The sequence below is a fragment of the Tursiops truncatus genome, chromosome 10 (genome assembly GCF_011762595.2).
Source record: "Tursiops truncatus isolate mTurTru1 chromosome 10, mTurTru1.mat.Y, whole genome shotgun sequence".
Classification (NCBI taxonomy): Eukaryota; Metazoa; Chordata; class Mammalia; order Artiodactyla; family Delphinidae; genus Tursiops; species Tursiops truncatus.
Window position 1 is genome coordinate 23,512,054 of NC_047043.1, and position 25,983 is coordinate 23,538,036.

Here is a 25,983-nt window from a genome sequence, read left to right on the forward strand (position 1 = left end):
AATTTTGTTGCTGACCTAAAGGAGCTTGGAGTGAGGATAGAGCTGGGGGGCAGGTTTTGGGTATAATCTGGAGTCTAGGGTATAAACATCAGCCTTGACCTTATCCATGGAGCTCATTGTTTCAACAGCTCCTGGGATCCTTCCTCTGGAGAGGTTGAGATAAGCACACACATAACTAGAAGGCAGTACAGCCTGTAGACAGGGCCGTAGGAATCTGGAGGACTGAGAGCTCCTCGGAAGTTGAGGGATTTGAGAAGGATGGAGAAGGTGTTTCAGGAGAAGGGGTAGCAAGAGGCAAGCGCTTAGGGGAGAGAGGGCTGGGGAAGGCGCAGTGCAAGGGAGTGGGGGAGGAACTGGGACTTGAAGGAAGTTTGGGGATCTCAGAAGAGCCATTGCAGAGAAGATGTTAGGAAGAGGCACGAAAGCACAGGAGCTGTGAGTGTAGACTCAGGAGCCATGCTGTCTTGGTTTGAATCCAGCTCTACCACTTAGTACCTGTGTGAATCGGGTGGGGGGGCATTTAACGTTTCTATGCCTCAGTTTCCTCATCTGTAAAGTGGGGGTAATGATAAAACCTGTGTCTTAGGCTTATTTGAAGATTAAGTGAGCTCCTACATAGAAAGGATTTAGAACAGTGTCTGGCACACAGTAATTCCTGTTAATGTGACATCTTCCTCCCCCAGAAGCAGCCCCAGGACAAGGATTCAAGTGCACATAGTGCATTTGGGAAGCGCTCCCAGGAAACATGGGTAGGGGAGTGGGAAAGTGGGATAGGGAAGGAAGGCAGCCAATAAAGTGTGTGTTATCAAGCGAACTTACCATTGCGGGTGAGTGGAGGTTAGTCCCACTCAGGAACCCTGGAGTCGTGCAAAATATCAGAGTTATCCTGTGGTGGGAGCGAGCAGGCTAGGATATTTACATTCCCATTCCACGCAGTCACAGCCTGAGGGCTGCTTTCAGGGAGCCTTAATTCTTTGGCATTTCCAGCTTTCTGTGCACAGGTGGGACAGGACACCGGAGAAACCCTCAGGCAAAGAGATAGAGATGCTGCTATCGGAGGCCGAGACACAACCCAGTGGTGAGGCCCAAGGGATGTGAGTGGGGCAAGGATGGATCCACTACAAACACAGAGAGGCTTGTTGAGTAACACTGAATCCTCAGCAGCAGGCTTTGAACGAGGCCAGGTCAGCCTAGTTTCCCAAACTGGGGGTTGATCTGGAAATGGGACTCAGCCCTGCAGTTGCCATGGAAGGTTGAGGGTGGCAGATCCTGGGAGGTCAAGTCCATGTCTAAGTGTCCAGACTGACCCAGCGGAGACTATACTACAGTAGCTCTGCCTGTCTTAATGACCAACCACTTTTCCTATGAAATTTTCAGCTTCGAGGCGCTGAGCTCCCCACGGGAGTAGTAAGGCCTCCTGAGAGGCTATCACGCCACCATTTCCTTTTTCTAACCTGTGAATAGCAGATGAGCTGCAGAATGTGGATGTTGCTTTCTTTTCTTTGGAATTGGTCTCCTGCAAGTAAACATTAGAAGCCTTGAACTGATAAGAAGAAATTTGGCCAAGAGGGAAGAAGCTGGCAGGAATGGAAGGTCTGTCATTTTAGGCATTACTTACCTTCTTCCTTTCATCTGGAGTGAAAATACAGGTTGCATTTGCCAGGTTTTTGTTTGTTTGTTTGTTTGTTTGTTTGTTTTGCGGTACGCGGGCCTCTCACTGCTGTGGCCTCTCCCGCTGCGGAGCACAGGCTCCGGATGCGCAGGCTCAGCGGCCATGACTCACAGGCCCAGACGCTCCGCAGCACGTGGGATCTTCCCGGACGGGGGCACGAACCCGCGTCCCCTGAATTGGCAGACGGACTCCCAACTACTGCGCCACCAGGGAAGCCCATTTGCCAGGCTTTTTAATGGGGCAAAAAAATAGATAAGCCACCTTCACTTAATGGGGGTCTACTGAAAATCTACTTGGGAGCCTAGAGAGGGGAATAAAGATCTAGTGTCTTTAGCCCCAGAGGCTCTCAGGTCATGGCCCTTCCACATTGGACTGGGCCCCATGGAGAACTGGACCAGTGGACCCACTCTGGTGACTCACTTTCCCTTTGTTCACCTTGATTTGCCACCGTGCAATGTGATGCTCCCGTGGACCGTTTCCTATCAAAGTTGACCTCCTCTTGCACATTGCTTGTTGTCTTCCCAAATCCATTCTCTTCTTATATAGTATCAGAGTTCTAGTTGAGCTCATGATAGACAAACTAGAGACCACCTTTCTCAGCCTCCCCTTTAACCAAGTTTTTTCCAACAGAATATGAGTGGAAGAGTAAGTGAATTTCCATATCGTTACTTGCCCCCTGCTTCTTCTTTCATGGCCCTTCCTTGGGACTGGAATGCAGACTTGATGGAAACGTGTTTCAACCACACAGACAAGGACAGTTATCAATGGTTATGGCAAAGCCACAGGATGGAAGGAGTCCTGGGGTCCTGAATGTTGCTGATGAGCAGCACTGCCCTTCCAGCCAGGGCCACCCTTTGCGGTATCAGCCCTGCCTGCTTACACTGAGGTTCTTCTTTGAGAGAGAAGTAAACTTCTATCTTATTTTCTTTTTAAGATTTTTTTTGATGTGGACCATTTTTATAGTCTTTATTGGATTTGTTACACTATTGCTTCTGTTTTATGTTTTGGTTTTTTGGCCGCGAGGCATGTGGGATCTTAGCTCCCCAGGCAGGGATAGAACCCGCACCCCCTGCATTGGAAGGTGAAGTCTTAACCACTGGATCGCCAGGGAAGTCCCCTGTCTTATTTAAGTCAGTATATTTTGAGTTCTCTTTACTGCAGCAGTTTATTTAAAAAAAAAATTATTTATTTAGGCTGCACCAGGTTTTAGTTGCAGCATGTGGGAACTTTAGTTGCAGCATGTGGGATCTTTAGTTGCAGCATGCAGACTCTTAGTTGCGGTATGCATGAGGGATCTAGTTCCCGGATCAGGTATAGAACCCAGGCCCCCTGCACTGGAAGCGCGGAGTCTTACCCACTGGATCACCAGGGAAGTCCCTACTGCAGCAGTTTAGATTATACCCTGATAAACACATGTCCCTGGGTGTTGCCTTTGGCTCCCATGTTGATTTCTGGCTAAGACTATTAGTTAGGTAAGGGTTTCGCTGCTAAAACAAAGCATAGAATAACAATGGCTTAAATGTTCTGAGCATAAGAATTCGGGGGCATTTATGAGAGCTCTAGAGGACTGGGGAGCAGGGCTTCTGGAACTTTATTGTTTGTCATTATCAACATGACTTCCACCTTGTGGTTTGGGGTGGCTGTTCCAGCTTCCACCAGTCTGTCTGTATTCCAGCTAGCCAGTGGGAAGGGGAGAAGAAAAATTGAGGAGCACACCGCTTTCTCAAGAGCATACTCCATGGATCCAGCAAAAAACTTGAGAGTTTTTCTACTTAAGAAAGAAGGGAGGAACTTCCCCGGCAGTCCAGTGGTTAGGACTTCGCCTTCCAATGTAGGGGATGTGGGTTCGATCCCTGATCAGGGAGCTGGGATCCCACATACCTTGCGCCCAAAAAACCAAGACATAAAACAGAAGCAAGGGCTTCCCTGGTGGGGCAGTGGTTGAGAGTCCGCCTGCCGATGTAGGGGACACGGGTTCGTGCCCCGGTCCGGGAAGATCCCACATGCCGCGGAGTGGCTGGGCCCGTGAGCCATGGCCACTGAACCTGCACGTCCGGAGCCTGTGCTCCGCAACGGGAGAGGCCACAAGAGTGAGAGGCCTGACCGCAAAACAAAACAAAACAAAACAAAAAAACAGAAGCAATATTGTGGCAAATTCAGTAAAGACTTTAGAAATGGTCCACATCAAAAAAATCTTAAAAAAAAAAAAAGAAGGGAGAGTGGATTCTGACATGCTCTGCAGAGTCTATTTAACTCAACCAATATTGGGAGAAATTCATGAAAGAAAGGCCCTTTCTTTTCAAGGCAGCTATTAGATATGAGCTGGGCTGATGTATTATTCTGCTTGGACTGCCATTAAAAAAAAAAAAAAAAGGGACTTCCCTGGTGGTTCAGTGGTTAAAAATCTGCCTGCCAATGCAGGGGACATGGGTTCAAGCCCTGGTCCAGGAAGATCCCACATGCTGCGGAGCAACTAAGCTCGTGCGCCACAACTACTGAGCCTGCCTTCTAGAGCCCGTGAGCCACAACTACCGAGCCCGTGAGCCACAGCTACCGAGCCTGCGTGCCACAACTACTGAAGCCCGTGTGCCTAGAGCCCATGCTCCACAACGAGAGAAGCCACTGAAATGAGAAGCCCACACACCGCAATGAAGAGCAGCCCCCGCTCGCCACAACTAGAGAAAACCTGCGCGCAGCAACGAAAACCCAGCGCAGCCAAAAATAAATAAATAAATAAATTAATTAAAAAAACACACCACAGACTGGGTGGCTTAAACAGAAATTTATCTACTCATAGCTCTGGAGACTGGAAGGAGGAGATCAAGGTGCCATTGTGGTCAGTTTCTGGTAAGAGCTCTCTTCCTGGCTTGTAGGCAATCCTCTGCGTGGGGGCAGGCGGGATGTTATGTGTGTGGAGAGAGAGAGAGACAGGAAAGGAGGAAGGGAGAGAGGAAGAAAGAGGGAGGGAGAGAAAGCTCTCTGGCATCTCTTAAAGGATACTTAGCCTGTTAGATCAGGACCCCACCCTTATGACCTCATTTAAGGTTAATTACCCCTTTACAGGCTGTGCTATCTCCAAATACAGTCACATTGGGGGTTAGGTGTTCAACATACAAATTTGGGGGGGATACAATTCAGTCCATAGCAGCAGCTTTAAGAGGTACCCAAAATTCAGCGGTTTAAGTATTCAGTCAGGTGAGGATTCATTATGTCCTGATGACAACCCCCCAATCTTGGTTGCCATGGTGCCTTGCAAAATATGGCTATAAATCTCTCCTATTCTGGTGTGCATGCCTCTTTGCAATGTGACTCTGCCACTCCTCCCATCAAGAGGTAGTTTCCCCTAACCTTAAATCTGGGCTGTGACATGGTGGAAGTGATGTCATGTGACTTCTGAGGACAGGCCTCAGGAGACCTTGCAGCTTATGCTCTGGATTTCTTAGAATGCTGTCCTGAGGCTGCCATGCTGCAAGGGGCTGTGGGTGATAGGCCATGGGTCCTCCTGTTCCCACTGAACTCAGCCCTCCGCTGACTGTAGCTGTGTGGGTGAGCCCAGCCCAGAACTGCCTGGCCAACCCACAGAATCATGAGAAAGAATAAATCATCTTTTTAAGCCCCTAAATTTGGGGTGGTATTTTTTTTCCCTACAGCAGTGGTAATGCAGTGGATTAAAACAACAGAGGTTTAGCTTCTGCTCACATTGCATACCTGCTGAGGGTCAGCAAAGGTTCTGCTTTGGGCGTCACCCAGGGCTGATAGCGCAGCCACCATCTCAAACGTGCCATAAAGAGGGAAAGAGCACGAGGAAGACTGCATTGGCTCATAAAGCTTCCATCTAGAAGTAGTCCGTGTCACTTACAGTCACATTTCATTGGCCAAAGCAAGTGGATGCGGAAGTTCAAACCTACTATGTGATTGAAAGGAGATGAAGCCAGAACGTCTCTAATACTCACCGCTCTGAAGGTAGTTTATTTCTCTCTTGTAAAAATCCGAGCAGGTGGGCAGGGCTGGTATGACATCAGCACAGTGTCAGGGACCCAGGCTCCTCTGTCTCTTTGGTCTATCATCTCCAGGATATTGCTCTTGAGTCACCATCAGATTTATATTCCAGCCCATGGGAGTGTGTGTGGGGGGATGTTACTTTACTTACCTTACTTGTAAGTTACACACATCAGTTCTACTCACATTCTATTGGCCAGAGTCTTGTCACCTGGCCATTAGCTGCAAGGGAAGCTGGAAAATGTAGTCTTTATCTGGGTGACTGTGTGTTCTGCTAAACATCTCTTACTGTAGAAGGAGGGAGAACAGATACTGGGTGCAAGGGAGGCACCAGCAGCTCAGTCGCAGTGGCAGCTTTGGGACCCCCAACACCAGGGGTGTCATGGTCTTCCTGCATTCAGTCGATTCTGTCCAAGGAACTGACTTTGTGTATGTTCACTTTGTGTATGTGCGTTTCTGAGAAGTTATTTGTAAATCAAAAGAGTTTTCACAAACTTAACTGATCACTTCAGAGGCGTTTCATCTTCATCTTTGATTGATTTTATTTACTTACACCCCACATCGTTTGACAAATATTAAAGAGACTTCTGTGGGATGGGGAGGCTAACACACTAGCTTAGAGTTTCTTTGCTTTCTGCATTTCCTACAAAAGGCCAGTTGTAATTTAAAGGCACATCCCAATTCCAAAAATACTTTCATTCCTTTGAATCACCAACCCCAGATTTATTTATTTTATAAGTTGGGGATTTTATCTACTGGACTTCCCGTAAAAACATTCTCAGTATTTTTCCCAGTCTCTAAAACTAAGTGTTGATTTCATTTTTCTCCCTAGATTCTCTCTGCGGAAGGACTGCAGGGAAGAAAAAGATGGTGAATTCTCCTAAGTATCAAGAATTTCTAGTTTAATCCCTTGGGAGTTTATGTTCAAGAAGACAGTACTACTCTAGACTCTGAGGAAGTAAAATCCACTTGGGAAAACCCAAAGGAAAACTGAAACTTTGCTTAAATAAACTGTTTTGCAATATCTCGGTTGGTTTGTGGGTTTGTGTGCTTTAAACTCTTCATGTGAGAGCATGCGTGCACTTGTGTCTGTGAGACGGTGGAAGTGGGGAGCAGTGTACAGAGCCTGTGGTGCAGATCAACTGACTCTATGGATGTGTCAGGATTAGGGAGACAGACCGGAAGTTTCACCCCCTCAGCTCAGTCCCCAATCCCTGATTATTTTTTCTCCTAACGAGAGAACATGCCCCCTACCTTCTGCCACTCCCTAGTTTTCTTTCTCTGGCAGCAGACAAAGCAGCTGCTGAGCCAGCTCTGGTTTTCGGGAAGTCAGATGACCTTTTCCCTCTCCCGGCTCTCTGCCTCTCCGTGCCCCTAAGGTAGACACCATGGACCCACTGATGGCCGTCCTTTGCCTGCTGCCCCTGTACCCAGGTAGGAGCAGGGGAGGGGGGATGCTGGGGTCCTGTGGGGCAAGGCCAGTGCTACCCAGATTGAGTTTCCATGTGTGAAATGGACAGTCTCTTCTGCTCTCCTTTTCTCATCCGTGCCTTCCTTCTTTTCTTCATTTCTGTGTCGTGTCCCCATGTCCACAGGCTTGGCTACGACCGCTACCTCCTGCCCTCAGAACGTGAATATCTCTAGGGGCACTTTCACCCTCAGCAACGGCTGGGCCCCTGGGAGTATCCTCACCTACTCCTGCCCCCTGGGCTTTTACCCGTACCCGGTGGCGACAAGCCTGTGCAAGAGCAACGGACGGTGGCATTTCCCGAGATCCACCCAGCAGACAAAGGCGGTCTGCAAACGTGAGGCTTCCCACCAGCGACCACCCCAGGACTTCTACTTAGTTTACTCAGGGTGGGGCTTAATATGACTAGATGGGGTGGTAAAACTTCTTTTCCACAGGGCTTTTCAAAATAGTGGGAAAATGTCAACTGCCCAATAGCAAGGCATCGGAGGCAGGCTCTGATGTAGATTGTGGGGTACCAAAGCCAGGGATGATTTTTTTTAAAATAAATATATTTATTTTTGACTGAGTTGTGTCTTAGTTGCTGCCCACGGGCTTTCTCTAGTTGCGGTGAGTGGGGTCTGCTCTTTGTTGCGGTGCGCGGGTTTCTCACTGTGGTGGCTTGCTGCGGAGCACGGGCTCTAGGTGCACGGGCTTCAGTAGTTGTGGCACGCGGGCTCAGTAGTTGTAGCTCGCGGGCTCTAGAGCACAGGCTCAGTAGTTGTGGTTCACGGGCTTAGTTGCTCTGTGGCATGTGGGATCTTCCCAGACCAGGGCTGGAACACGTGTCCCCTGCATTGGCGGGAGAACTCTTTTTTTTTTTTAAATAAATTTATTTATTTATTTATTTATTTAATTTTGGCTGCATTGGATCTTAGTTGCTACACGCGGGCTTTCCTCTAGTTGCAGCGAGCGGGGGCTATTCTTCTTTGTGGTGCGCGAGCTTCTCATTGCAGTGGCTTCTCTTGTGGCAGGGCACAGGCTATAGGCACATGGGCTTCAGTAGCTGTGGCTCGCGGGCTCCAGAGCGCAGGCTCAGTAGTTGTGACACACGGGCTTAGTTGATCCGTGGTATGTGGGATCTTCCCGGACCAGGGCTTGAACCCCTGTCCCCTGCGTTGGCAGGCGGATTCTCAACCGCTGGGCCACCAGGGAAGCCCAGGGATGATTGTTAGAATACTGAATAATTAACTGCACAGTACTGACCATTCGGGATGGATGCTGAATGGTCCTGGCATCCCCTGTTGTACCAGGAGTCACCCCTCTAGTTATCCACTCATGGGACGTCTGAGGACCCCAGGGGAGGGGCTGGGGTGGACATGGCCCTCAGGGGGCTGAGAGAAGTGGCTGTTTCTCAATCTATTAGGTTGAACTGTGTGAAATTGCCAATATTCAACCAACTGCCCAAAGTAGCAATTTCACAGGCATCAACCTAATGTTTTGACAACCACCTGGCTCTACCCATGCATCCAAGCTGAACTTCACCCAGTTAGTGTCCAGCCCAGCTGTTATCCCTCCATCCTTATATTCTCATGCCCTTCTCTCCCTCCAGCTGTTCGCTGTCCAGCCCCTGTTACCTTTGAGAACGGCGTATACACCCCACGGCTGGGGTCCCACCCTGTGGGCGGCAACCTGAGCTTCGAGTGTGAGGATGGCTTCACACTGCGGGGCTCGCCGGTGCGGCACTGTCGCCCCAATGGCATGTGGGATGGGGAGACAGCTGTGTGTGACAACGGCGGTGAGTGCCCCGACAGATGGCTGCATGGGGGCAGGGGTCTCCCAGGAGCCCTGGAACCAGATATGTGTGCAGGGAGCCTCTGTGGGGACAGGGGCCTGGTGTTTCTGGTGCCAAAATCGTATTCCTAGATTTTGGTCCGTTGAGTCTATAATCACACATCTCTGGCCTGTGGGGATCCTGGCTCAGGGAAGTTGGTGCTAAGCTTCAGATCCAACACAAAGGCTCCAAATACTCCGTCCAGCTTTTCCAAATGCCTCAAAGCCAGATTGGTATTTGGGCGCCCTGGGCTATTGTAGGGAAGATATGATGAAGGGAATCAAGTGTCGCGCTTAGGTGCCTTGCCTCAGGAGCAAGTTTGGGTTCCAAGCCCGGCTCTGATTTTGACAGCCTTTGGGCAGGTTATTTAACCTTTCTGTGCCTCAGTTTTCACATCTGTAAAATGAGGATCGTAAGAGTACTGACTGCATGGGGTTGCCGTGTGGATCAAGTGAGTTGCATCTGGAACAGCCCCTGGAATGTGCTAAGCACCACATATACTTTTGTCATGGTCATTACTGCCCCTGTGGAAGATGGGGGGGCTCTGCTCGACAGAAGTGGGGTTCCTGGGATTCCCTGGAGCCACATTTGCCTGTGGGCCTTGGAAGCTTCCTGGATCACAGTTCTAAATACACAATACAGAAGGTTCAGAGTCCATGAGATGGCAGGCCCTTACCCTCACCTGGTGCCCAGCTGTTGGCTCCCTATTTACGTCCTTGATTCTTTGACAATAGCCATTTATTCAAACATAAATATAATTCATTTGAAAATTGAGGTTTAAACTACCTAAAGCATACAAATCTTAAGTATTCAGCTTGATGAACTTTTATACCCACAAGCATCCTTTTATGTGTATCCACCCACGTAATCACCACCCAAGACCGAGGGTCCATTATATCAGGAGGTTGCCTCCTGTCCCCTCCCACAAGGTAACCACTCTTCGGACTTCTGTCTCCACAGATTCGTTTAGCTTATTCTTACACCTCATAGAAGTGGAATCATACAGAATGTGCTCTTTCGCACCTGTCTTCCTTTATTCAGCATTCTGCCTGTGAGACGTATCCATGTTTTCCTGGGTATCAGCAGTTTGTTATTCTTTATTGCTTTGTAGTTCCATTTCATGTTACAGTTTATCTATGCATTCTCCTGTTGATGGGTATTTGGGTTATTTCCGGTTTTTGGTTATTGTAAGTAAAACTCTATGAACATCCTTATGTGTGATTGGGTGCACTAGACACATTTCTCTTGAGCATATTATCTAGGAGTGGAATTGCTGGGTCACACATTGGCATGTGTTTTCTTTCAGAAGAGGCTGCAAACAGCTTCCTGATTGACACTCCAGCAATGTAACAGTTCTGGTTGTCCCACATCGTCTCTGACACTTGGAATTACCCATCTTTTTAGTTTTAGCCATTCTGGTGGGTGTGTGGTGATGTCTCATTGTTTGCAGACATTCTCTGTGGAGAGGTAGGGCTCCTTCCCTGAGGCTCTGGGATGGATACAGGCAGAGTCCCTGGGTTGGGATGGGTATGCTTTAGCTGGAAACTGGGCCACTGAGTTCTAAATCTTTTTCCCTACTTCAGGTTTTCTATCCACACACCTGGGAGGCACAGCTGTGGTGTCTCCCAAGGGAGAGGCCAAGGGACCCGCAGAGGCTCTGAGGGTCTGTAGAGGAGGAAAAGCCTGGCGGGAAAAGGTGTCCGAGCAGCACCCAGAGGCCGAGGAGGCGGGTCCCTGCTCATCTCCATCTTCCTTTGCTCCTCACAGCCAGCCACTGCCCCAACCCGGGCATTGCCGCGGGTGCAGTGCGGACGGGGTCTCGCTTCGGCCTCGGCGACAAGGTCAGCTATCGCTGCTCCTCGAATCTGGTGCTGACGGGGTCTGTGGAGCGAGAGTGCCAGGATGATGGGGTCTGGAGTGGGATGGAGCCCATCTGCCGCCGTGAGTAGCTGCTCTGACCCTCCTGAGACTCCTGGGCCCCCACCCCTGGCCGCAGCTGACCCCAGTGGCTCTCCCCACAGAGCCCTACTCTTACGACTTTCCCGAGGATGTGGCCCCTGCCCTGGGCATCTCCTTGTCCCACCTACTTGGAGCCACCAATCCCACCCAGAAGAAGCAGCGTGAGTGCTTGAAGTGGGGGTGGCAGGTTGCTGGGCGGGTGCAGGGGAGGGGCAAACTTCCGAGGGGCCAGGAGCCTCCGGTGGGCTCAGCGGGGCTGAGCTGACTGGAGAGGAGGTAGAGGGGCCTGATTGCCTTGGCAAGAGAGTGGGTAGGAGGTGGAGTCTGAATCTTCCCCTTCCACATTTCTTCCAGAAAACGTGGGCCGCAAAATACAAATCCAGCGCTCGGGTCACCTGAACCTCTACGTGCTCCTGGACGCATCTCAGAGTGTGGAGGAAGAGGACTTTGAAATCTTCAAGAAGAGCGCCTCCCACCTGGTGGACAGGGTCAGGAAATAGGAGCTCACACATACCAGCAGCCTTCCTGCACTCACGGTCTCTGTCTCCTTCCCTTCCTCAGAATCCCACTCACAGCCCACCTCCTCCAAGCAGTCTTCCCAGATTACACACATGCCATGCAGGAATCACGGATTTAATTTAGAGGATCCTATGTTTCATTCCACAAACACTGTTGGGGTAGCTACTCTATGTCAAGCACTGTTCTGGGTGTGGGGGGACCTCAAAGATGAACAAGGCTGAGACACCACTTTCCAGGAATTCATCATCTAGAACAGTGGTCTTCACAGAGGGGTACCCCAAATAAGCTTCTGGCGTGTGGCAGGAAAATACTGGTATCCATGGTGAATGATTGTAATTTAACTTAAATTAAGAACTTAATAATTTCCTTTTAAAATTTCAATATTTTCTATATGTTTTAAAATGTGTATAATATATTTAAATAGTGATACACTTTATAAGTATGAGTATACTTTATAAATACATATACCTATATTGAGGTACGTGCTCAGAATGTTTCGACTGACGAGGTGCATGAACGGAAGAGTTTGGAAACACTTGGTTCAGATTCCTTGCCAGGACTTTGCTTGGCAGTTATGCTTTTCACAATAGTTTGTGTAGATATATGTTTTCCCTCCCAGCTACGTTTGAAAGAAGGCAGTTTTGTGCTCCTTAGTGTCTCTCTTAAGACGCAAAGTTAAGTAACTCACTAAGCCGTGAGGCTGCAAAACTCGACAGACAAGTGCCGTTATGTTTGAATTCTACCTCCACCTCTTACCAGGGGTGTGATCTGGGGCAAGGTAAACAAGCCTCAGCTTCCTCATCTGTATAATGGGACCATCACGACCCTTCACAGCATTGAGGTGACGATTAAATGAAGAGTGAGCCAGTCAAAGAGAGGAGAGGACCAACGAATGTCACTTTCCTGGCTTCTTCAAGCAACCGTTTCCCAGGAAGGGACTCTCCAAGGGCCTTGCATACGTCAGTCTCTGTCCAGGCTCTCTGCCTCCTCCAGGGCCTTTTGCTGGCTCCCTTACCAACTCCCCTTTGGTTTGGGAGCCTTTCACACTACCTCTCATTTGCCCTTCACAGATCTTCAGCTTTGAGATCAAGGTTAGTGTCGCCATCATCACTTTTGCATCAAAGCCCAAAGTCATCATGTCTGTCCTGGACAGCAAATCCAAGGATGTGACTGAAGTGGCCCACAGTCTGGAAAACGCCCACTATAAAGGTATGATGTCATCAAATGAAGGTGATGGAAGTGGGGGCAGGGGATGAGCTCTCTGTGCCTGCAGAGATACTGGACAAGTTTGAGAGAGAGTGAGGCTTCTTGGTGGCACTCAAGCCCAAGGGCTCTGGGACTAAGTTTCCTTGGGTGCGGTGGCTTCCAAGTCAGGTTCATGGTCAGGGAGTCCCAGCTCCTACCAGCTCCGGGCTTCCTCGCACGTGCTACGTGTCCAAATGCATCATGCAGGTCTTTGGCTTCTCCCTGATGCCAGAACCACATGGTCTGGTTTTCATAGTCTCCTCATGTCATTAGGAAACTACCTGGGCGGTAGGTAGCAGATGGCTGAAACAACCCACTTTCTTTGGAAACCCCATCTTTGAATCTTGGGACTTTGGGATGGCCTTTAGTGGGGTTACGCAATGAGCATTTCTAAAGGGAAAGGCTTTTAATGTCTGAACGGGCAATGATGCCAAATCTCTAACTGGACGTCAAAAGTCTGTGTTTATCAAGTCTATTGATAAATGCGTTTCCAGTGTTTGGGGAAAATAGAGTGACTCCCTTCTCCCAGGTGGTAGGTGGGAAGTTTCCTAAGAGAGCTTTTCGTCTTCACATATTCCAGACCATGAAAACGGAACCGGGACCAACATCTACGAGGCCCTAAATTCTGTCTATATCATGATGAATAACCAAATGCGACGGCTCAGTATGAACACGGCGGCCTGGCAGGAGATCCGACACGCCATCATCCTTCTGACAGATGGTGGGTATCGTCGTCTCTGTGAATGAGCCTGGCATAGTGGCAGGAGAAGCAATGTGGGGTCAGAGACCTGCATTCTGGTTCTCCCCTTGCCACTTAGGGCCTTGGTTTCTTATTTATAAAGTAGAAATAGTGTCAATGATGACGGTAATGACAACCGCAACAATTACTGATAATGGAAGCTGCCCTCCTTTCCGTACACAGTTTTGTTGTTGTTGTTTATTTTTTTTAATTTTTTTGGCCACGCCGCACGGCATGTGGGATCTTAGTTCCCTGACCAGTGATTGAACCCTCGCCCCCTGCAGTGGAAGCACGGAGTCTTAACCACTGGTCTGCCAGGGAAGTCCCCTTACACAGTTTTTATGAAGAGCAATTTAAGTACTTTGTGTAAAAGTGCTTTATAAGTGTTTGTTAGTTATTGTTATTACCTGGGAGGTCACATAGAGGGAGCTGGATGGGGAGGCGTGACTCTGGACCAGTGATGTCGAAGTCCACCGATGGAAGGGCAGACTGGCTAGTGGATCTGGGCTCTGCCATTTATCTCTTGATTTTGTCCAAATTACATGGCTCCTCTAGAAATCAGATTTCTTGTCTATAAAATGAGTAGACTCACACTTACTGGGGCTTCATGAGAATCAAATGAGGTAAAGTGTAGGACACCCCTGGCCCAGTGCTAAAGAACTTCAGTAAATAATGTATCTTGAAACTCGAGTAGGGAGTGTAGGTGTTGAGGTTCCCAGGATGAACGCTTCCCCTCTCTTCCAGGGCTGGGGGGAATCGTGATACATCACCCAGATGGACAATTCTTTTCCCTCCTTGTTCTAGGAAAGTCCAACATGGGTGGCTCTCCCAAGGTGGCTGTTGACAATATCAAGGAGGTCTTGAACATCAACCAGAAGAGGAAAGACTATCTGGGTGAGTCTCCGCCCCCGCCCCCGCCCCATCTGTGCTGCCCTGCAGGGGGGCCCAGGGCCCGCAGCCAGGGGTTCTAGCATCTTGGCTGTATTTCTGTCGAGACCCCAGGCTGTGTTGTTCTGTATGAAGGCAGCCGAGTGTCACACTGAAGAGTAGTCAAACTGCCCGTGGTTTCAAACTTGGGTTCATCTTTGATTGGCTGTGGCCATGGGCTGTTTCTTTACTTGTCAGGATACAGTACAAGGACCTACCTCACTGGCCGATAAGGGCAAATGCTCAAACATTGCCTGGCACAGACAAACACAGTGTGCGGTGGCGGCCACCACCATCGTCATCGTCATCGTTTACATTCACCATCTGATGTTCCACAAACCTCTCCAGGAAGAAAAGGCCTGGATTCCTTATAGGGACTGTTCCTGGCCTTTCTTCCCTTGGCAGTGCAGATAACTAAGGCTCTGGAAGTTGCAGTCTCTGAAAGAACAGCTCCTCTAATCCAGACTAAACAAAAATTGCACTGACCTTTGACCAGAAAAGAACTTCAAAGAGAAATGCTCCAGATAAGGGAGGGCAGTTGGTTTTGAGGCCCCAAGTTTTACTTTCCCCTGGGTCCTCTCGTTTCTGTTCATGCCACCCACTTCACCTGCCCCTCGGAGGTAAGCGTATTCCGCTTGAAAACCCTGGCCTGAGGAAGGCAAGTCACAAACTCCACGCCCTAACTCCTTAGCGTCACTGGGCCAGAGTTAAATGCTTGAACACACCTCATGAAAAAGAGGCAGGAACTGCAGGGAAATAGAGAAAACACGTGGGGCGTGATAACTGTCCAGTTCCCATCATAACTGCAAAAAAGGCCCATGAGGGGTACAAAGGGTGGGAGAACACCAGACGCTATGGTCCACCCCAGGGCAGTTCTGACTGGCACCCACGCTGGCTCAGAGGCTGGTGTGGATGGCTGTGTGGGCCCAGGTTCTCCTGCGGGAAGAGATGGCTCCAGGGTCCTCTCCTAGAGCCGACATCTTGCAGAGGAAGACCAGATCTGAAGTTTTGCCTCCATGCTACATCATGAGTTCTTTTTTTTTTTCTTTTTTTCCGGTGTGTGGGCCTCTCACTGTTGCGGCCCCTCCCATTGCGGAGCACAGGCTCCAGACGCGCAGGCTCAGCGACCATGGCTCACGGGCCCAGCCGCTCCGCGGCATGTGGGATCTTCCTGGACCGGGGCACGAACCCGTGTCCCCTACATCGGCAGGCGGACTCTCAACCACTGCGCCACCAGGGAAGCCCCATGAGTTCTTTTTATTCATTTAGTCATTTGAAAGTACTCACTGAGAGCCTCTCCTGGGCCAGGCATCACTCTAAGAATACAGCTGTAAACAAAACAGAGGGAAATGCCTGTTACGTGGGGATGTCATTCTGGAAGGGGGCAATGTATTAGTTTTCTAGGGCTGTGGCAACAAATTATACAAATTTGGGTGGCATGAGACAACAGATATTTATTCTCTCATGTTTGGGAGGCCAGAAGTCCAAAATCAAGGTATCAGCAGGGCTATGCTCCCTCTGGAGGCTCTAGGCAAGACTCCTTCCTTACCATGTCCAGCTTCTGGTGGCCCAGGCACTCCTTGGCTTGTCGTAGGATCACTCAATCTTTTTTTTTTAAATAAATTTATTTATTTTATTTATTTTTGGCTGCATTGGGTCTTCGTTGCTGCGTGGCTTTCTCTAGTCGTGGCGAGCGGGGGCTACTCTTCGTTGCAGTGCACGGGCTTCTCATTGCGGTGGCTTCTCTTGTTGTGGAGCACAGGCTCTAGGCACACGGGCTCAGTAGTTGTGGCACACGGGCTCAGTAGTTGTGGTACACGGGCTTAGTTGCTCTGCAGCATGTGGGATCTTCCCAGTCCAGGGCTCGAACCCGTGTCCCTTGCATCGGCAGGCGGATTCTTAACCACAGCACCACCAGGGAAGTCCTGGATCACTCAATCTTTGCCTCTGTCTTCACATCACTTTCTTTCCTGAGTGTATCTCTGTGTTGTCACATGGTTTTCTCTCTCTCTGTGTTTGTGTCCAGATTCCTCTATTGTTATAAAGGCATCAGATTATCACCCCTCCCCACCCCTGCCTCCATCCAGCATGACCTCATTTTAACTGATTATATCCACAAAGACACTATATCCAGACAAGGGCATATTCACAGGTCCTGGGGGTTAGGACTTGAACATATCTTTTGGGGAGACACAATTCTACTCACACTAGGCATTAAACAAAATAACTAAGGAAACCATATGGCACGGTAGATAGTGACACGTGCTAAGGTATAAAATGAAGCAGGGAAGGAATCGAGGTGTCTGGGGCAGTTTTACACAAGGAGGCCAGGGAAGGCCTCCCTGAGAGGGTGACATTTGAGTCGAAACTTAAAAAGGTAAGAAAGTGAGGCATGTAGAAGTCTGGGAGGAGGAGTGAACCAGGCAGAGACACAGTTCATACAAAGGGCCTGAGGTGGGAGTGTGCCTGTCAGTTTGAGGAACTTCAAGGAGGCCATGTGGCTGGAAGAGAGTGAAGGGGGAGGAGTGGTAGGAAATGAGGTAGGTCGTGGGGGGAGGGAGGGGGATCCCGCTCATGTAGGGCTTTGTAGGATGCAGCGAGTTCGGAATTACAGTCTTCTGTCACGGGGTAGCCCCTCAGCCACAAGATTCTGGTGATTTCCTCCCCATCAGACATCTATGCCATCGGCGTGGGCAACCTGGATGTGGACTGGAGAGAACTGAATGAGCTGGGGTCCAAGAAGGATGGCGAGAGGCATGCCTTCATTCTGAAGGACGTGAAGGCTCTGAGCCAGGTCTTTGAGCACATGCTGGGTGAGTGTGCTTTGCCCTCTCCAGAGCGGTGTGGCCAGTGTGGAGCTGGCCAAGGGTCCACGCTGGCACCTGCTCGCGGTGCCCTGCACCAGCCTCCTTCACCATCTGCTCCTCACGCCCACAGATGTCTCCCAGCTCACGGACACCATCTGTGGGGTAGGGAACATGTCTGCCAATGCCTCTGCTCAGGAGAGGACACCCTGGCATGTCACTATTAAGGTACCAGGAAGGAGGGATGGGGCTTGGATCCCAGAGGTGACAGCGGCCATGAGCCAGAGACACAGCAGTTCCTGAAAATCACCTGTTCCCCTGCAGCCCAAGAGCCAGGAGACCTGCCGAGGAGCCCTCATCTCGGACCAGTGGGTCCTGACAGCTGCTCACTGCCTCCACAACGCCGAGGCCCGCCCCCTGTGGAGGGTCAGCGTGGGTAAGGAAGGGCCTGCACCCGCTGCCCGACCCCGTGGGCAGAGCTCCCACCCCTTGCCCCTAGCCTCTGGCCCCTTCAGCAGCCCTGGTCCAGCCTAATCTGCCACATTGTTTCCAGGGGATCCCAACTTCCAGTGGGGCAAAGAATTCCAAGTTGAGAAGGCGGTGATCTCCTCGGGGTTCAATGTCTTTGCCAAGAAGAATCAGGGAATCCCGGAGTTCTATGGTGATGACATCGCTCTGCTAAAGCTGGCCCAGAAAGTGAAGATGTCCACCCACGCCAGGTGCCGGAGTCTGGGATGGGAGGGTGCCCTCTGGGCGAGAAGTGCTCTGGGGAGTGCTGTAGGAGGGGACACCAAGGACGGGCCTCTGTGACCCTTGTCCTTCTCCTCAGGCCTATCTGCCTTCCCTGCACGGTGGGGGCCAATCTGGCTCTGCGGAGACTTCCAGGCAGCACCTGCAGAGACCACGGTGAGTGCTGGGCTTAGGGTGCATGAAGAACTGGGATCAGGGCTTGGGGGTTGATGACGTGGGCTGTGCTGCAGTTCCCAAGTCGGGAGTCTGGACGCTGGGTAAAGGGACCAGTACTGACATCCTTTTCCTTGACTGTAGAGAGTGAACTTCTGAACAAATTGAGCATTCCTGCTCATTTTGTGGCTTTGAATGGGAACAAGCTGAACGTTAACCTCAAGACAGGGTCGGAGGTAAGGGTCTCGGGTCCAGTATGCTGTGGGGGGATGGGATCCCCCTGTGGCAACTTCCAGAACGTCTCTCTTCATCCCCTAGCTCTGATCACTTTCTCCATCTGACTCCAAGTCGCCCCTCCTCCAGGCCTAGTTGCACTTCCAGGTGTCCCCCGGGCCTGCCTGCTCACTCCATCCTTCTGTCCTATTCCACCCCTACTGCAGTGGGCAAACTGTGTCAAGGTCGTCTCCCAAGACAAAACCACGTTCCCCAACTTGACAGATGTCAGAGAGGTGGTGACAGACCAGTTCCTATGCAGTGGGATGCAGGGGGATGACAATCCCTGCAAGGGTGAGCCCCCTCCCCCCACTTCTCATCCCCAGTCCCCACCCTGGAGTCTGGATTCCTGAGGGGAAGGCCACCTGTGTCCCTCTGGCCAGCTCGCATGCCAGGACACCGTTGCACCACCCTGACGCGGCGATGAGAGTCAGGATGACAGTCTCTTGTCCCTCCTTTCTGGCAGGAGAATCTGGGGGAGCCGTTTTCCTTGAGCGGAGGTTCAGGTTTTTTCAGGTGAGGAGAGAGGGGGGAAGCTCGCAGGACTGGAGTTACAGGATCTTGGCCTTGCGGAGGCACGAGGCAGGCCTTCGAAGGAACTAAGGAGGTTGGGGCTTGGGGCTGGGACCGGGGCAGCGTCCCCACCCCAACCTCTCCTTCTTTCAGGTGGGCCTGGTGAGCTGGGGTCTCTACAACCCCTGTGGCAGCTCTGATAAGAACTCCCGCAAAAGTGCGCCCCGTGGCAGGGTGCCACCGCCACGAGATTTCCACATCAATCTCTTCCGCGTGCAGCCCTGGCTGAGACAGCACCTGGAGGGCGTCCTGAACTTTTTGCCCCTCTGATCACAGCCACTGAGCCCTTTGCTGTCCCACCAGGACCAGCCATCTCTCCCGTCTCCTACCACCGAACGTCCACCCTCAGCCTCCATGACCCATCCGCACGCCTTGCTCTGAGCGCGTGCCTGCTTCCAGGATCCCGAAGCAGCGGCACATCCACGCTGGGGAAGCCCTGGCGCTCCTGCCAGTGCGGACCCCACCCTCTGCTTTACTTGCCTCACTCTCCTTCTGCTTTCACAGGGAATTACCTGGCTATGAAATTAATAAAAATCAATGATTTCCACATCTGTCTGTGCCTCTGCCTGGGAGCTGGCCTGGGGGGAGAGAGAGGCCAGAATGATTCCAGGAACGGCAAGAAGGCAGGTCAGAGACCCTGCTGGACAAACAATGGCTGGACTCTGCTCCATAACAGAGTCAACAGGGGAGCCAGTGAGGGCCTTATATCTAGTCCCCAAGGGGGAGGTCTGGGCTTGTTGGGGAGGAACTGGAGCTGAGAGGAGGTGCTGACAGGCAGAGTCCTGGACCTTGGGCAGCAAAAGGTGGGGTTTTGCAGTTTCCATTTCCTTGATTGGCAGTGGGGCCCTCCCACTTGGACATTCCGGAAAGTGACATGGGTAGGGTGGGTGGAGCGGGCAGCAGGTGCGAGAACACAGATTGCGTAAAAGGCTGGAGGCTGTGAGGGGCAGGGGAAGGACGTGTGACCAGGCTCAGGTCTGGAGTTTCAGCTTGGCCATCGAGCCAAGCAGACACGCAGCAGGAGCCAGGAGAGGCCACCCTGCCACCAGCCCCAGTTTCTCTCCTGTCTTCTGTCACCATGGGCAGCAAACGCAGCCCCCAACTCTGCCTGGTACCCTTGATCCTGGGCCTCTTGTCTGGAGGTAAGTGAGGTCACAGCCCCCCTCCCCCCCACCCCTGCTGCCCCCAGGATCTTTCCTTGGCCTTGTGAGGCTGGGCTTCACCAGCCTTTCTCTTTAGGTGTGAGCATGACGCCATTGCCTGAGGCTGGGCCCCAGAGCCCCTGCTCTCTGGAGGGAATAGAGATCAAAGGTGGCTCCTTCCGGCTTCTCAAGGCGGGCCAGTCACTGGAGTACTTGTGTCCTTCTGGCTTCTACCCATACCCTGTGCAGATTCGTACCTGCAGATCCACGGGATCCTGGAGCACCCTGCAGACCCAAGACAAAAAGATTGTCAAGAGGGCCGAATGCAAAGGTTGGAGGCCAGTGAGGATGGGCCTGGGCCAGCGGAGGGACGGAGCAGGTGGTGGCCAAGGTCCAGACCTGGATAAGATTAGACTTGTGTGGAGACCAGGCAGGCTGACAAGTTGGGCCGAGCAAGGGTAGGAGCTGAGCAAGGGCTGGAGGTGGGATGGAGGGAGAATGAAGGGGAGCTAACCTTTACTAAGCATTTACGCCGTGCCAGGCAGTCCTGGCAGTTCAAAGAACACTCAGAAATGGGGAGGGGGGAGTGGCAGGATTCCCCAGGGGTTGAGGTACCCTCCAGGGGTCAAGGGTAGCAGCTGATCCTGTAGGACCGAGAAGGCGCTGTTTCTCAGTGACAGGGTCCCTGAGACTAGGAGGGATATCCTAAAGGGCAGTCCTTCCATCTCAGTAAGGTCTACTTGTTCTCCTCCCCCAAAGCAATTCGCTGTCCCAGACCGCAGGACTTTGAGAACGGGGAGTACTGGCCCCGGGCCCCCTACTACAATTTGAGTGACGAGATCTCTTTCCACTGCTATGATGGTTACAATCTCCGGGGCTCTGCCAATCGCACCTGCCAAGCGACGGGCCGGTGGGACGGGGAAACGGCCATCTGCGACGATGGAGGTGAGAAGCGCCCCCCTTTCCCACGACACGACCTTCTTCCCGACCACCCTCAGCCTGAGGAACTGGCACCGTAGCTCTTGTGCTCTGCCTTGCCCTCAGGCTTTGGCCCTTACCTCCATGTCTCATGCTTCTGCAGCGGGGTACTGCCTGAACCCGGGCATCCCCATTGGCACAAGGAAGGTGGGCAGCCAGTACCGCCTTGAAGACACTGTCACCTACTACTGCAGCCGGGGGCTCACCCTACGTGGCTCCAAGCAGCGAACATGTCAGGAAGGTGGCTCTTGGAGTGGAACGGAGCCTTCTTGCCACGGTGACCTTGATCCGTACCCTCACGTCAGATCCTGCTCTCCCATCCTCACATTCCCACACCAGAGCACTGCCTTCTCCCCCTACTGCAACCCAGCTCCTTCCTCACTTCTAAACCTCCCCGAAGAACTTCTGAGCCCTTCCCACCCTGGAAACCCACCATCTCTCGTCACTATGTCCCTGACCCTCCCAGACATTTGACCTGCTTTCTGACTTCTCCCAGACTCCTTTATGTACGATACCCCTGCAGAGGTGGCCGAAGCCTTCCTGTCTTCCCTGACAGAGACCATAGAAGGAGTTGATGCTGAGGATGGGCACAGCCCAGGTTTGAAGATAGAGAGGGGAGGCAGGGCAGGGAATTGGGGGTGGGAGGAGGATGGAGAAGGGGCAGGAGAACCATGCCTCCTGGAGCCTGAGTGTCTCTCTTGGCACCCAGGGGAACAACAGAAGAGGAAGATTATCCTGGACCCCTCAGGCTCCATGAACATCTACCTGGTGCTGGATGGATCAGACAGCATTGGGTCCCACAACTTCACAGGGGCCAAGAGGTGTCTCAGCAACTTCATTGAGAAGGTGGGGCCCCCTCCCCCTGAATGTGGGGACCCTGAATGGACCTCACTGCCCTGCCAGGACTAGCTCCCTGATGCTCCCAGCCCCTCTGAGCCACAGGGTCCCAGAAAATCTCCAGGTCCTATTCTGTCTTCCTTTCCTTTTACTTGAAGCAGTTTCTTGATCTTTAACCCAGACTCCTCCATGAACCCCAGGGTGATGAGTCTCTTACGATGTCCTTCACTGTCTGTCCCAGTAAAGCTGCTGAATTCTCCCAGCCATATATTCTACTTTCAGTGCCATGACCCCTTGCTCCCCTCACCCACAGGTGGCAAGTTATGGGGTGAGGCCAAAATATGGTCTAGTGACATATGCCACAGACCCCAAAGTTTTGATCAGAGTGTCTGACCCAAAGAGCAGCGATGCAGACTGGGTCACAGAGCAGCTCAACCAAATCAACTACCAAGGTCAGAAGTCAGGGAAGGGAATGGTGGGAGGTTCGCTTTGGGGTCAGAGAGGTCCGAAGTTTCAGGAGTGTTGTGGGGAGGGCAGTGAGACAAGGAGGACTACTTTTTAATCCATGGATGGGCAGCAGGGTCATTGGAAAATGGGGGTTTTTGGTGGGAACCCTTTGGAACTGAGATGGTCACTTTGTTGTCAAAGGGAAGTCACTGGGGTGACAATTAACTCAAAAAGTTGACAGATGTGGATCTCAGTTGCTGCTAGGCCTCTGGGGTCAAGGATGGCTCGGAAGTCCAGGTGGAGGTGATGATTTCTTCCCTTTCCACAGACCACAAGTTGAGGGCAGGGACTAACACCAAGAAGGCTCTCCTGGAAGTATACAACATGATGAGCAGGGAAGTGAACAAACTCCCTGAAGCCTGGAACCGCACCCGCCACGTCATCCTCCTCATGACTGATGGTCAGAGGGACTGTTCCCCTGCCTCTGACTCCCCACCCTCTCCAACCAGCGTGTGGCCCTGAAGTCCACATGTAGCGCTGGGCTCACGGTTGGGGGCCTGAATGCTGCCCTTTCCTGTGAACCTTTATGAGGAGGGACCCTTCTCGCCACCATCTCTCACGTCCATCTCCTCCCCAACCTGCTCACTCCGCTGTATATGTCACTCCTTCTGGCCAGTTTATCTTCCTTGACCCTCTTCCTTCCTTGTCTCCCACCTTCATGGTCCTGGTCTCTCCTGCAGGCTTGCACAACATGGGTGGGGATCCAGTCTCTGTCATTCACGATATCCGGGACTTGCTGGACATTGGTAGAAATCGCAAAAAGCCCAGGGAGGATTATCTGGGTGAGTTTTATTGCCTAGGACTCAGCACCCCACTTTCTTAGCTCCTGCCCCCCAGGGCTTGGACCCTCACTCTCCCTTTTTCTCTCCCAGACATCTATGTGTTTGGGGTTGGGCCTCTGGTGGACCAAGACAGCATCAATGCTTTGGCTTCCAAGAAGGATAAGGAGCAACACGTGTTCAAACTCAAGGACATAGATAACCTGGAGGATGTTTTCATACAAATGCTTGGTAGGAAGATATCAGAAGGGGATAAGGAGATGGTCAGGAAACTCAGCTCTCCCCAGACCCCTCAAGGTCATTCGTTCTTCCACCCCTCCTGAAGCCCTGGCAGTCTGCAAGTCCTTTCTCATTCCTCCTTCTCTACCTCCGTGTCATTATTCTTGCTTCCTGGTACTGCCCACTCCCTGATCTTAGAATCACAGAGTTCTGAATGATGCAGAGATCTTTCCTAAGTCCCTCGTTTTACAGATGTGGGAACTGGGGCCAAGAGAAGTCAAGGAACGACAAGTTAGCAAGAGCTGGGCCTGAAAACATCCAGCTCTCTGATCTTTGTTCCCCGTTCTTTTCACGATACCACAGTGGTTCCCTGCCCTCAATGTAAGGAAACAAGTGCCCCTGCCTTCCCTTTCCTCCTATGGCATCTGGTCCCCATAGACATGTAGGCGTCCCTCCCCGAAAGGCTGCTGCCATTCGGAAATGAAGTGTCCCGGCTTTCAGTACAATCTCCTTTCTTGCCAGATGAAACCCGGACTCTGGGTCTTTGCGGCATGGTTTGGGAGCACAAGAAAGGTACTGACTATCACAAGCAACCATGGCAGGCCAAGATCTCAGTCACTGTGAGTGCAGTGTCCTGGCGGCGGGGACTTATGGGAGGGGAGGTCAGGGTGAAACGAAGGTCGGGGGAAGGGCAAAGTGTTCATAGATGGTGTTGTCTGTGAAAGCCGAGCTTTCCCTCTGCCGCTCTCTTCCCAGCGTCCTTTGAAGGGACATGAGAGCTGTATGGGTGCTGTGGTGTCTGAGTACTTTGTGCTGACAGCGGCACACTGTTTCACTGTGGATGACGAGAAACACTCAATCAAGGTCAGCATGGGTAAGGATGCAACCAATCAATCCTGAGCTTCAGCCATGCCCTCTGGGCAGAACCTCCCACTCTCTTCAAGAGGCCACACTCCACCTGACCTCAACGCAGCCCCTTCCCTTGCACGCTGGACCACTTAGGGATGAGGAAGACTTGAGTTAGGGATGACATGGGGGCAGGAGACTGCCTACAGAGTAGTGGGTGGTCTAGAGGTACCCACTCTCCTACTTCAGGAGGGAAGAAGCAGGAGTGGGAGATAGAAGAAGTCCTATTTCACCCAAACTACGACCTCAATGCGAAAAAAGCAAAAGGTATTCCTGAATTTTATGACTATGACGTGGCCCTCATCAAGCTCAAGAAGAAGCTCAAGTACAGTGAGACCATCAGGTGAGCCATCTGGATTCCCAAAGAGAAAAGGCTGCGAAAGGCAGGGCTGGAAGACTGGGGCAGGTCCAGGGTTCACCATCCCCAAATTTTCCCATCTCTCCTCAACAGGCCCATTTGTCTCCCCTGCACTGAGGGATCGAATCAAGCGTTGAGGCTTCCACATTCAACCACGTGCCAGCAACAGAGTAAGACAGTATCAGGGAGAGTAGTGTAAGGGTGAGGTTCTGAGAGACAAGGGAGGCATGAGAGGGAGCTGCAGGAAGGGCAGGTGATGCCCAGCTGTCTCTAGCTCACAGGAAGGGGTGGAAGAACATTTGCTGAGTGACAAAGACAAAGGACAAGGACAATGGGGGAAGGGAGAGTGCTGAAATGACCCAGTCTGTCTATTCGTCCAGTGCAAGAGCTGCTCCCGGCAAAGGATATCAAAGCTCTGTTTGTGTCCGAGCTGTCTAAGGATCATAAGAAGACACTGATTCGGAAGGAGGTCTACATCAAGAATGGGGAAAAGGTGAGGAATGTGGGATCCTGAGGTCCTTTAAGCCCCAATTCTTCCTAAGCAAGCTTTGTTCATCACTCCTCTCCTGCGTGCATCCCCACCTCACCTACAGAAAACTGGCTGTGAGAGGGATGCTCTACGTGCCATAGGCTATGACAAAGTCAAGGACGTCTCTGAAGTAGTCACCCCCAGGTTCCTTTGCACCGGAGGGGTGGCTCCCTATGCTGACCCCAACACTTGCAAAGGTGAGAGAAGGCTCTTTGGTTGTGATCTAAGTTCCTGAGGCCCAAGAGTCTTTTCCCCTACAGCTTCTCCCTCCCTGTAGGTGATTCTGGTGGTCCCCTGTTTATTCACAAGAAGAGTCGCTTCATTCAAGTGAGTTTCCCCTTTCCTCTCTGTGGGGAGATGCCAAGTAGTCAGCATGGCCCCCAAAGCAGGAAAGCTCACTGCATGTGGCTGGAAAGGGGAGGGTGGAGCCTGCCTCACCTTTGGACTCTTCCTTGAACTGGCCAACTTAGGGGTGTGTGTCTGATCTGTGTGCCAGGGGATAGGACTGAGCTGGGCCCCTAGTCTAACCCTCCCAGGTCAGCTCAGATGCAGCTGGGAGTAGCTGCGCTCCCTGGGATTAGGAAGGAATTCTACCAAACGGTTCCTGGGACGCCCTCGCCCTCTTCAGGTTGGTGTGATCAGCTGGGGCGTTGTGGACGTCTGCAAGGGGCAGCAACAGGTACCTGCTTACGCCCGAGACTTTCACATCAACCTCTACCAAGTGCTGCCCTGGCTCAAGGAAAAACTCCAAGATGAGGATCTGGGTTTTCTATAAGGGGTTTCCTGTTGGAAACGGGCATGAGATCAAATTAAAACAACTACGACAACACCTGT

At 51.6% G+C, this 25,983-nt stretch overlaps 2 protein-coding genes and 1 long non-coding RNA gene across 3 annotated transcripts; 2 read left to right on the top strand and 1 right to left on the bottom strand.

The window, feature by feature from the left end:
- Positions 1-6,740: 6,740 nt before the first annotated feature.
- C2 (complement C2) lies at positions 6,741-19,436 on the top strand. Its single transcript, XM_033864051.2, has 18 exons — positions 6,741-7,105; positions 7,267-7,476; positions 8,731-8,916; positions 10,720-10,893; positions 10,974-11,072; positions 11,266-11,399; positions 12,501-12,639; positions 13,256-13,396; positions 14,219-14,308; positions 17,014-17,154; positions 17,279-17,373; positions 17,470-17,581; positions 17,699-17,864; positions 17,975-18,051; positions 18,193-18,284; positions 18,489-18,615; positions 18,788-18,837; positions 18,988-19,436. The coding sequence occupies exons 1-18, from the start codon at positions 7,060-7,062 to the stop codon at positions 19,162-19,164; spliced, it is 2,256 nt and encodes a 751-aa protein (XP_033719942.1). The 5' UTR covers positions 6,741-7,059; the 3' UTR covers positions 19,165-19,436.
- On the bottom strand, positions 9,673-17,019 carry LOC141279719 (uncharacterized). Its single transcript, XR_012334419.1, has 2 exons — positions 15,891-17,019; positions 9,673-15,669 (listed from the first exon to the last, which is right to left on the bottom strand). It is a non-coding gene; the product is annotated as an uncharacterized lncRNA (long non-coding RNA).
- Positions 19,437-19,903: 467 nt separating the features above from the next.
- On the top strand, positions 19,904-25,927 carry CFB (complement factor B). Its single transcript, XM_033864056.2, has 18 exons — positions 19,904-20,036; positions 20,134-20,367; positions 20,796-20,981; positions 21,118-21,291; positions 21,511-21,612; positions 21,724-21,860; positions 22,165-22,303; positions 22,627-22,758; positions 23,039-23,140; positions 23,231-23,368; positions 23,879-23,976; positions 24,113-24,230; positions 24,452-24,605; positions 24,714-24,790; positions 25,001-25,113; positions 25,214-25,346; positions 25,427-25,476; positions 25,778-25,927. Exons 1-18 carry the CDS (start codon positions 19,973-19,975, stop codon positions 25,922-25,924), a joined length of 2,298 nt encoding a protein of 765 aa, XP_033719947.1. The 5' UTR covers positions 19,904-19,972; the 3' UTR covers positions 25,925-25,927.
- Positions 25,928-25,983: the final 56 nt, after the last annotated feature.

Excerpts from the sequence above, each read along its gene's own strand:
- C2 (XM_033864051.2), top strand. The coding sequence starts at position 7,060 with ATGGACCCACTGATGGCCGTCCTTTGCCTGCTGCCCCTGTACCCAG. Across the intron at positions 18,052-18,192 it reads CAGCACCTGCAGAGACCACG|AGAGTGAACTTCTGAACAAA; the intron begins GTGAGTGCTGGG and ends CCTTGACTGTAG. Across the intron at positions 18,838-18,987 it reads GGAGGTTCAGGTTTTTTCAG|GTGGGCCTGGTGAGCTGGGG; the intron begins GTGAGGAGAGAG and ends TCCTTCTTTCAG.
- CFB (XM_033864056.2), top strand. The coding sequence starts at position 19,973 with ATGGGCAGCAAACGCAGCCCCCAACTCTGCCTGGTACCCTTGATCCTG. Across the intron at positions 21,292-21,510 it reads AACGGAGCCTTCTTGCCACG|ACTCCTTTATGTACGATACC; the intron begins GTGACCTTGATC and ends GACTTCTCCCAG. Across the intron at positions 21,861-22,164 it reads TCAGCAACTTCATTGAGAAG|GTGGCAAGTTATGGGGTGAG; the intron begins GTGGGGCCCCCT and ends CCTCACCCACAG.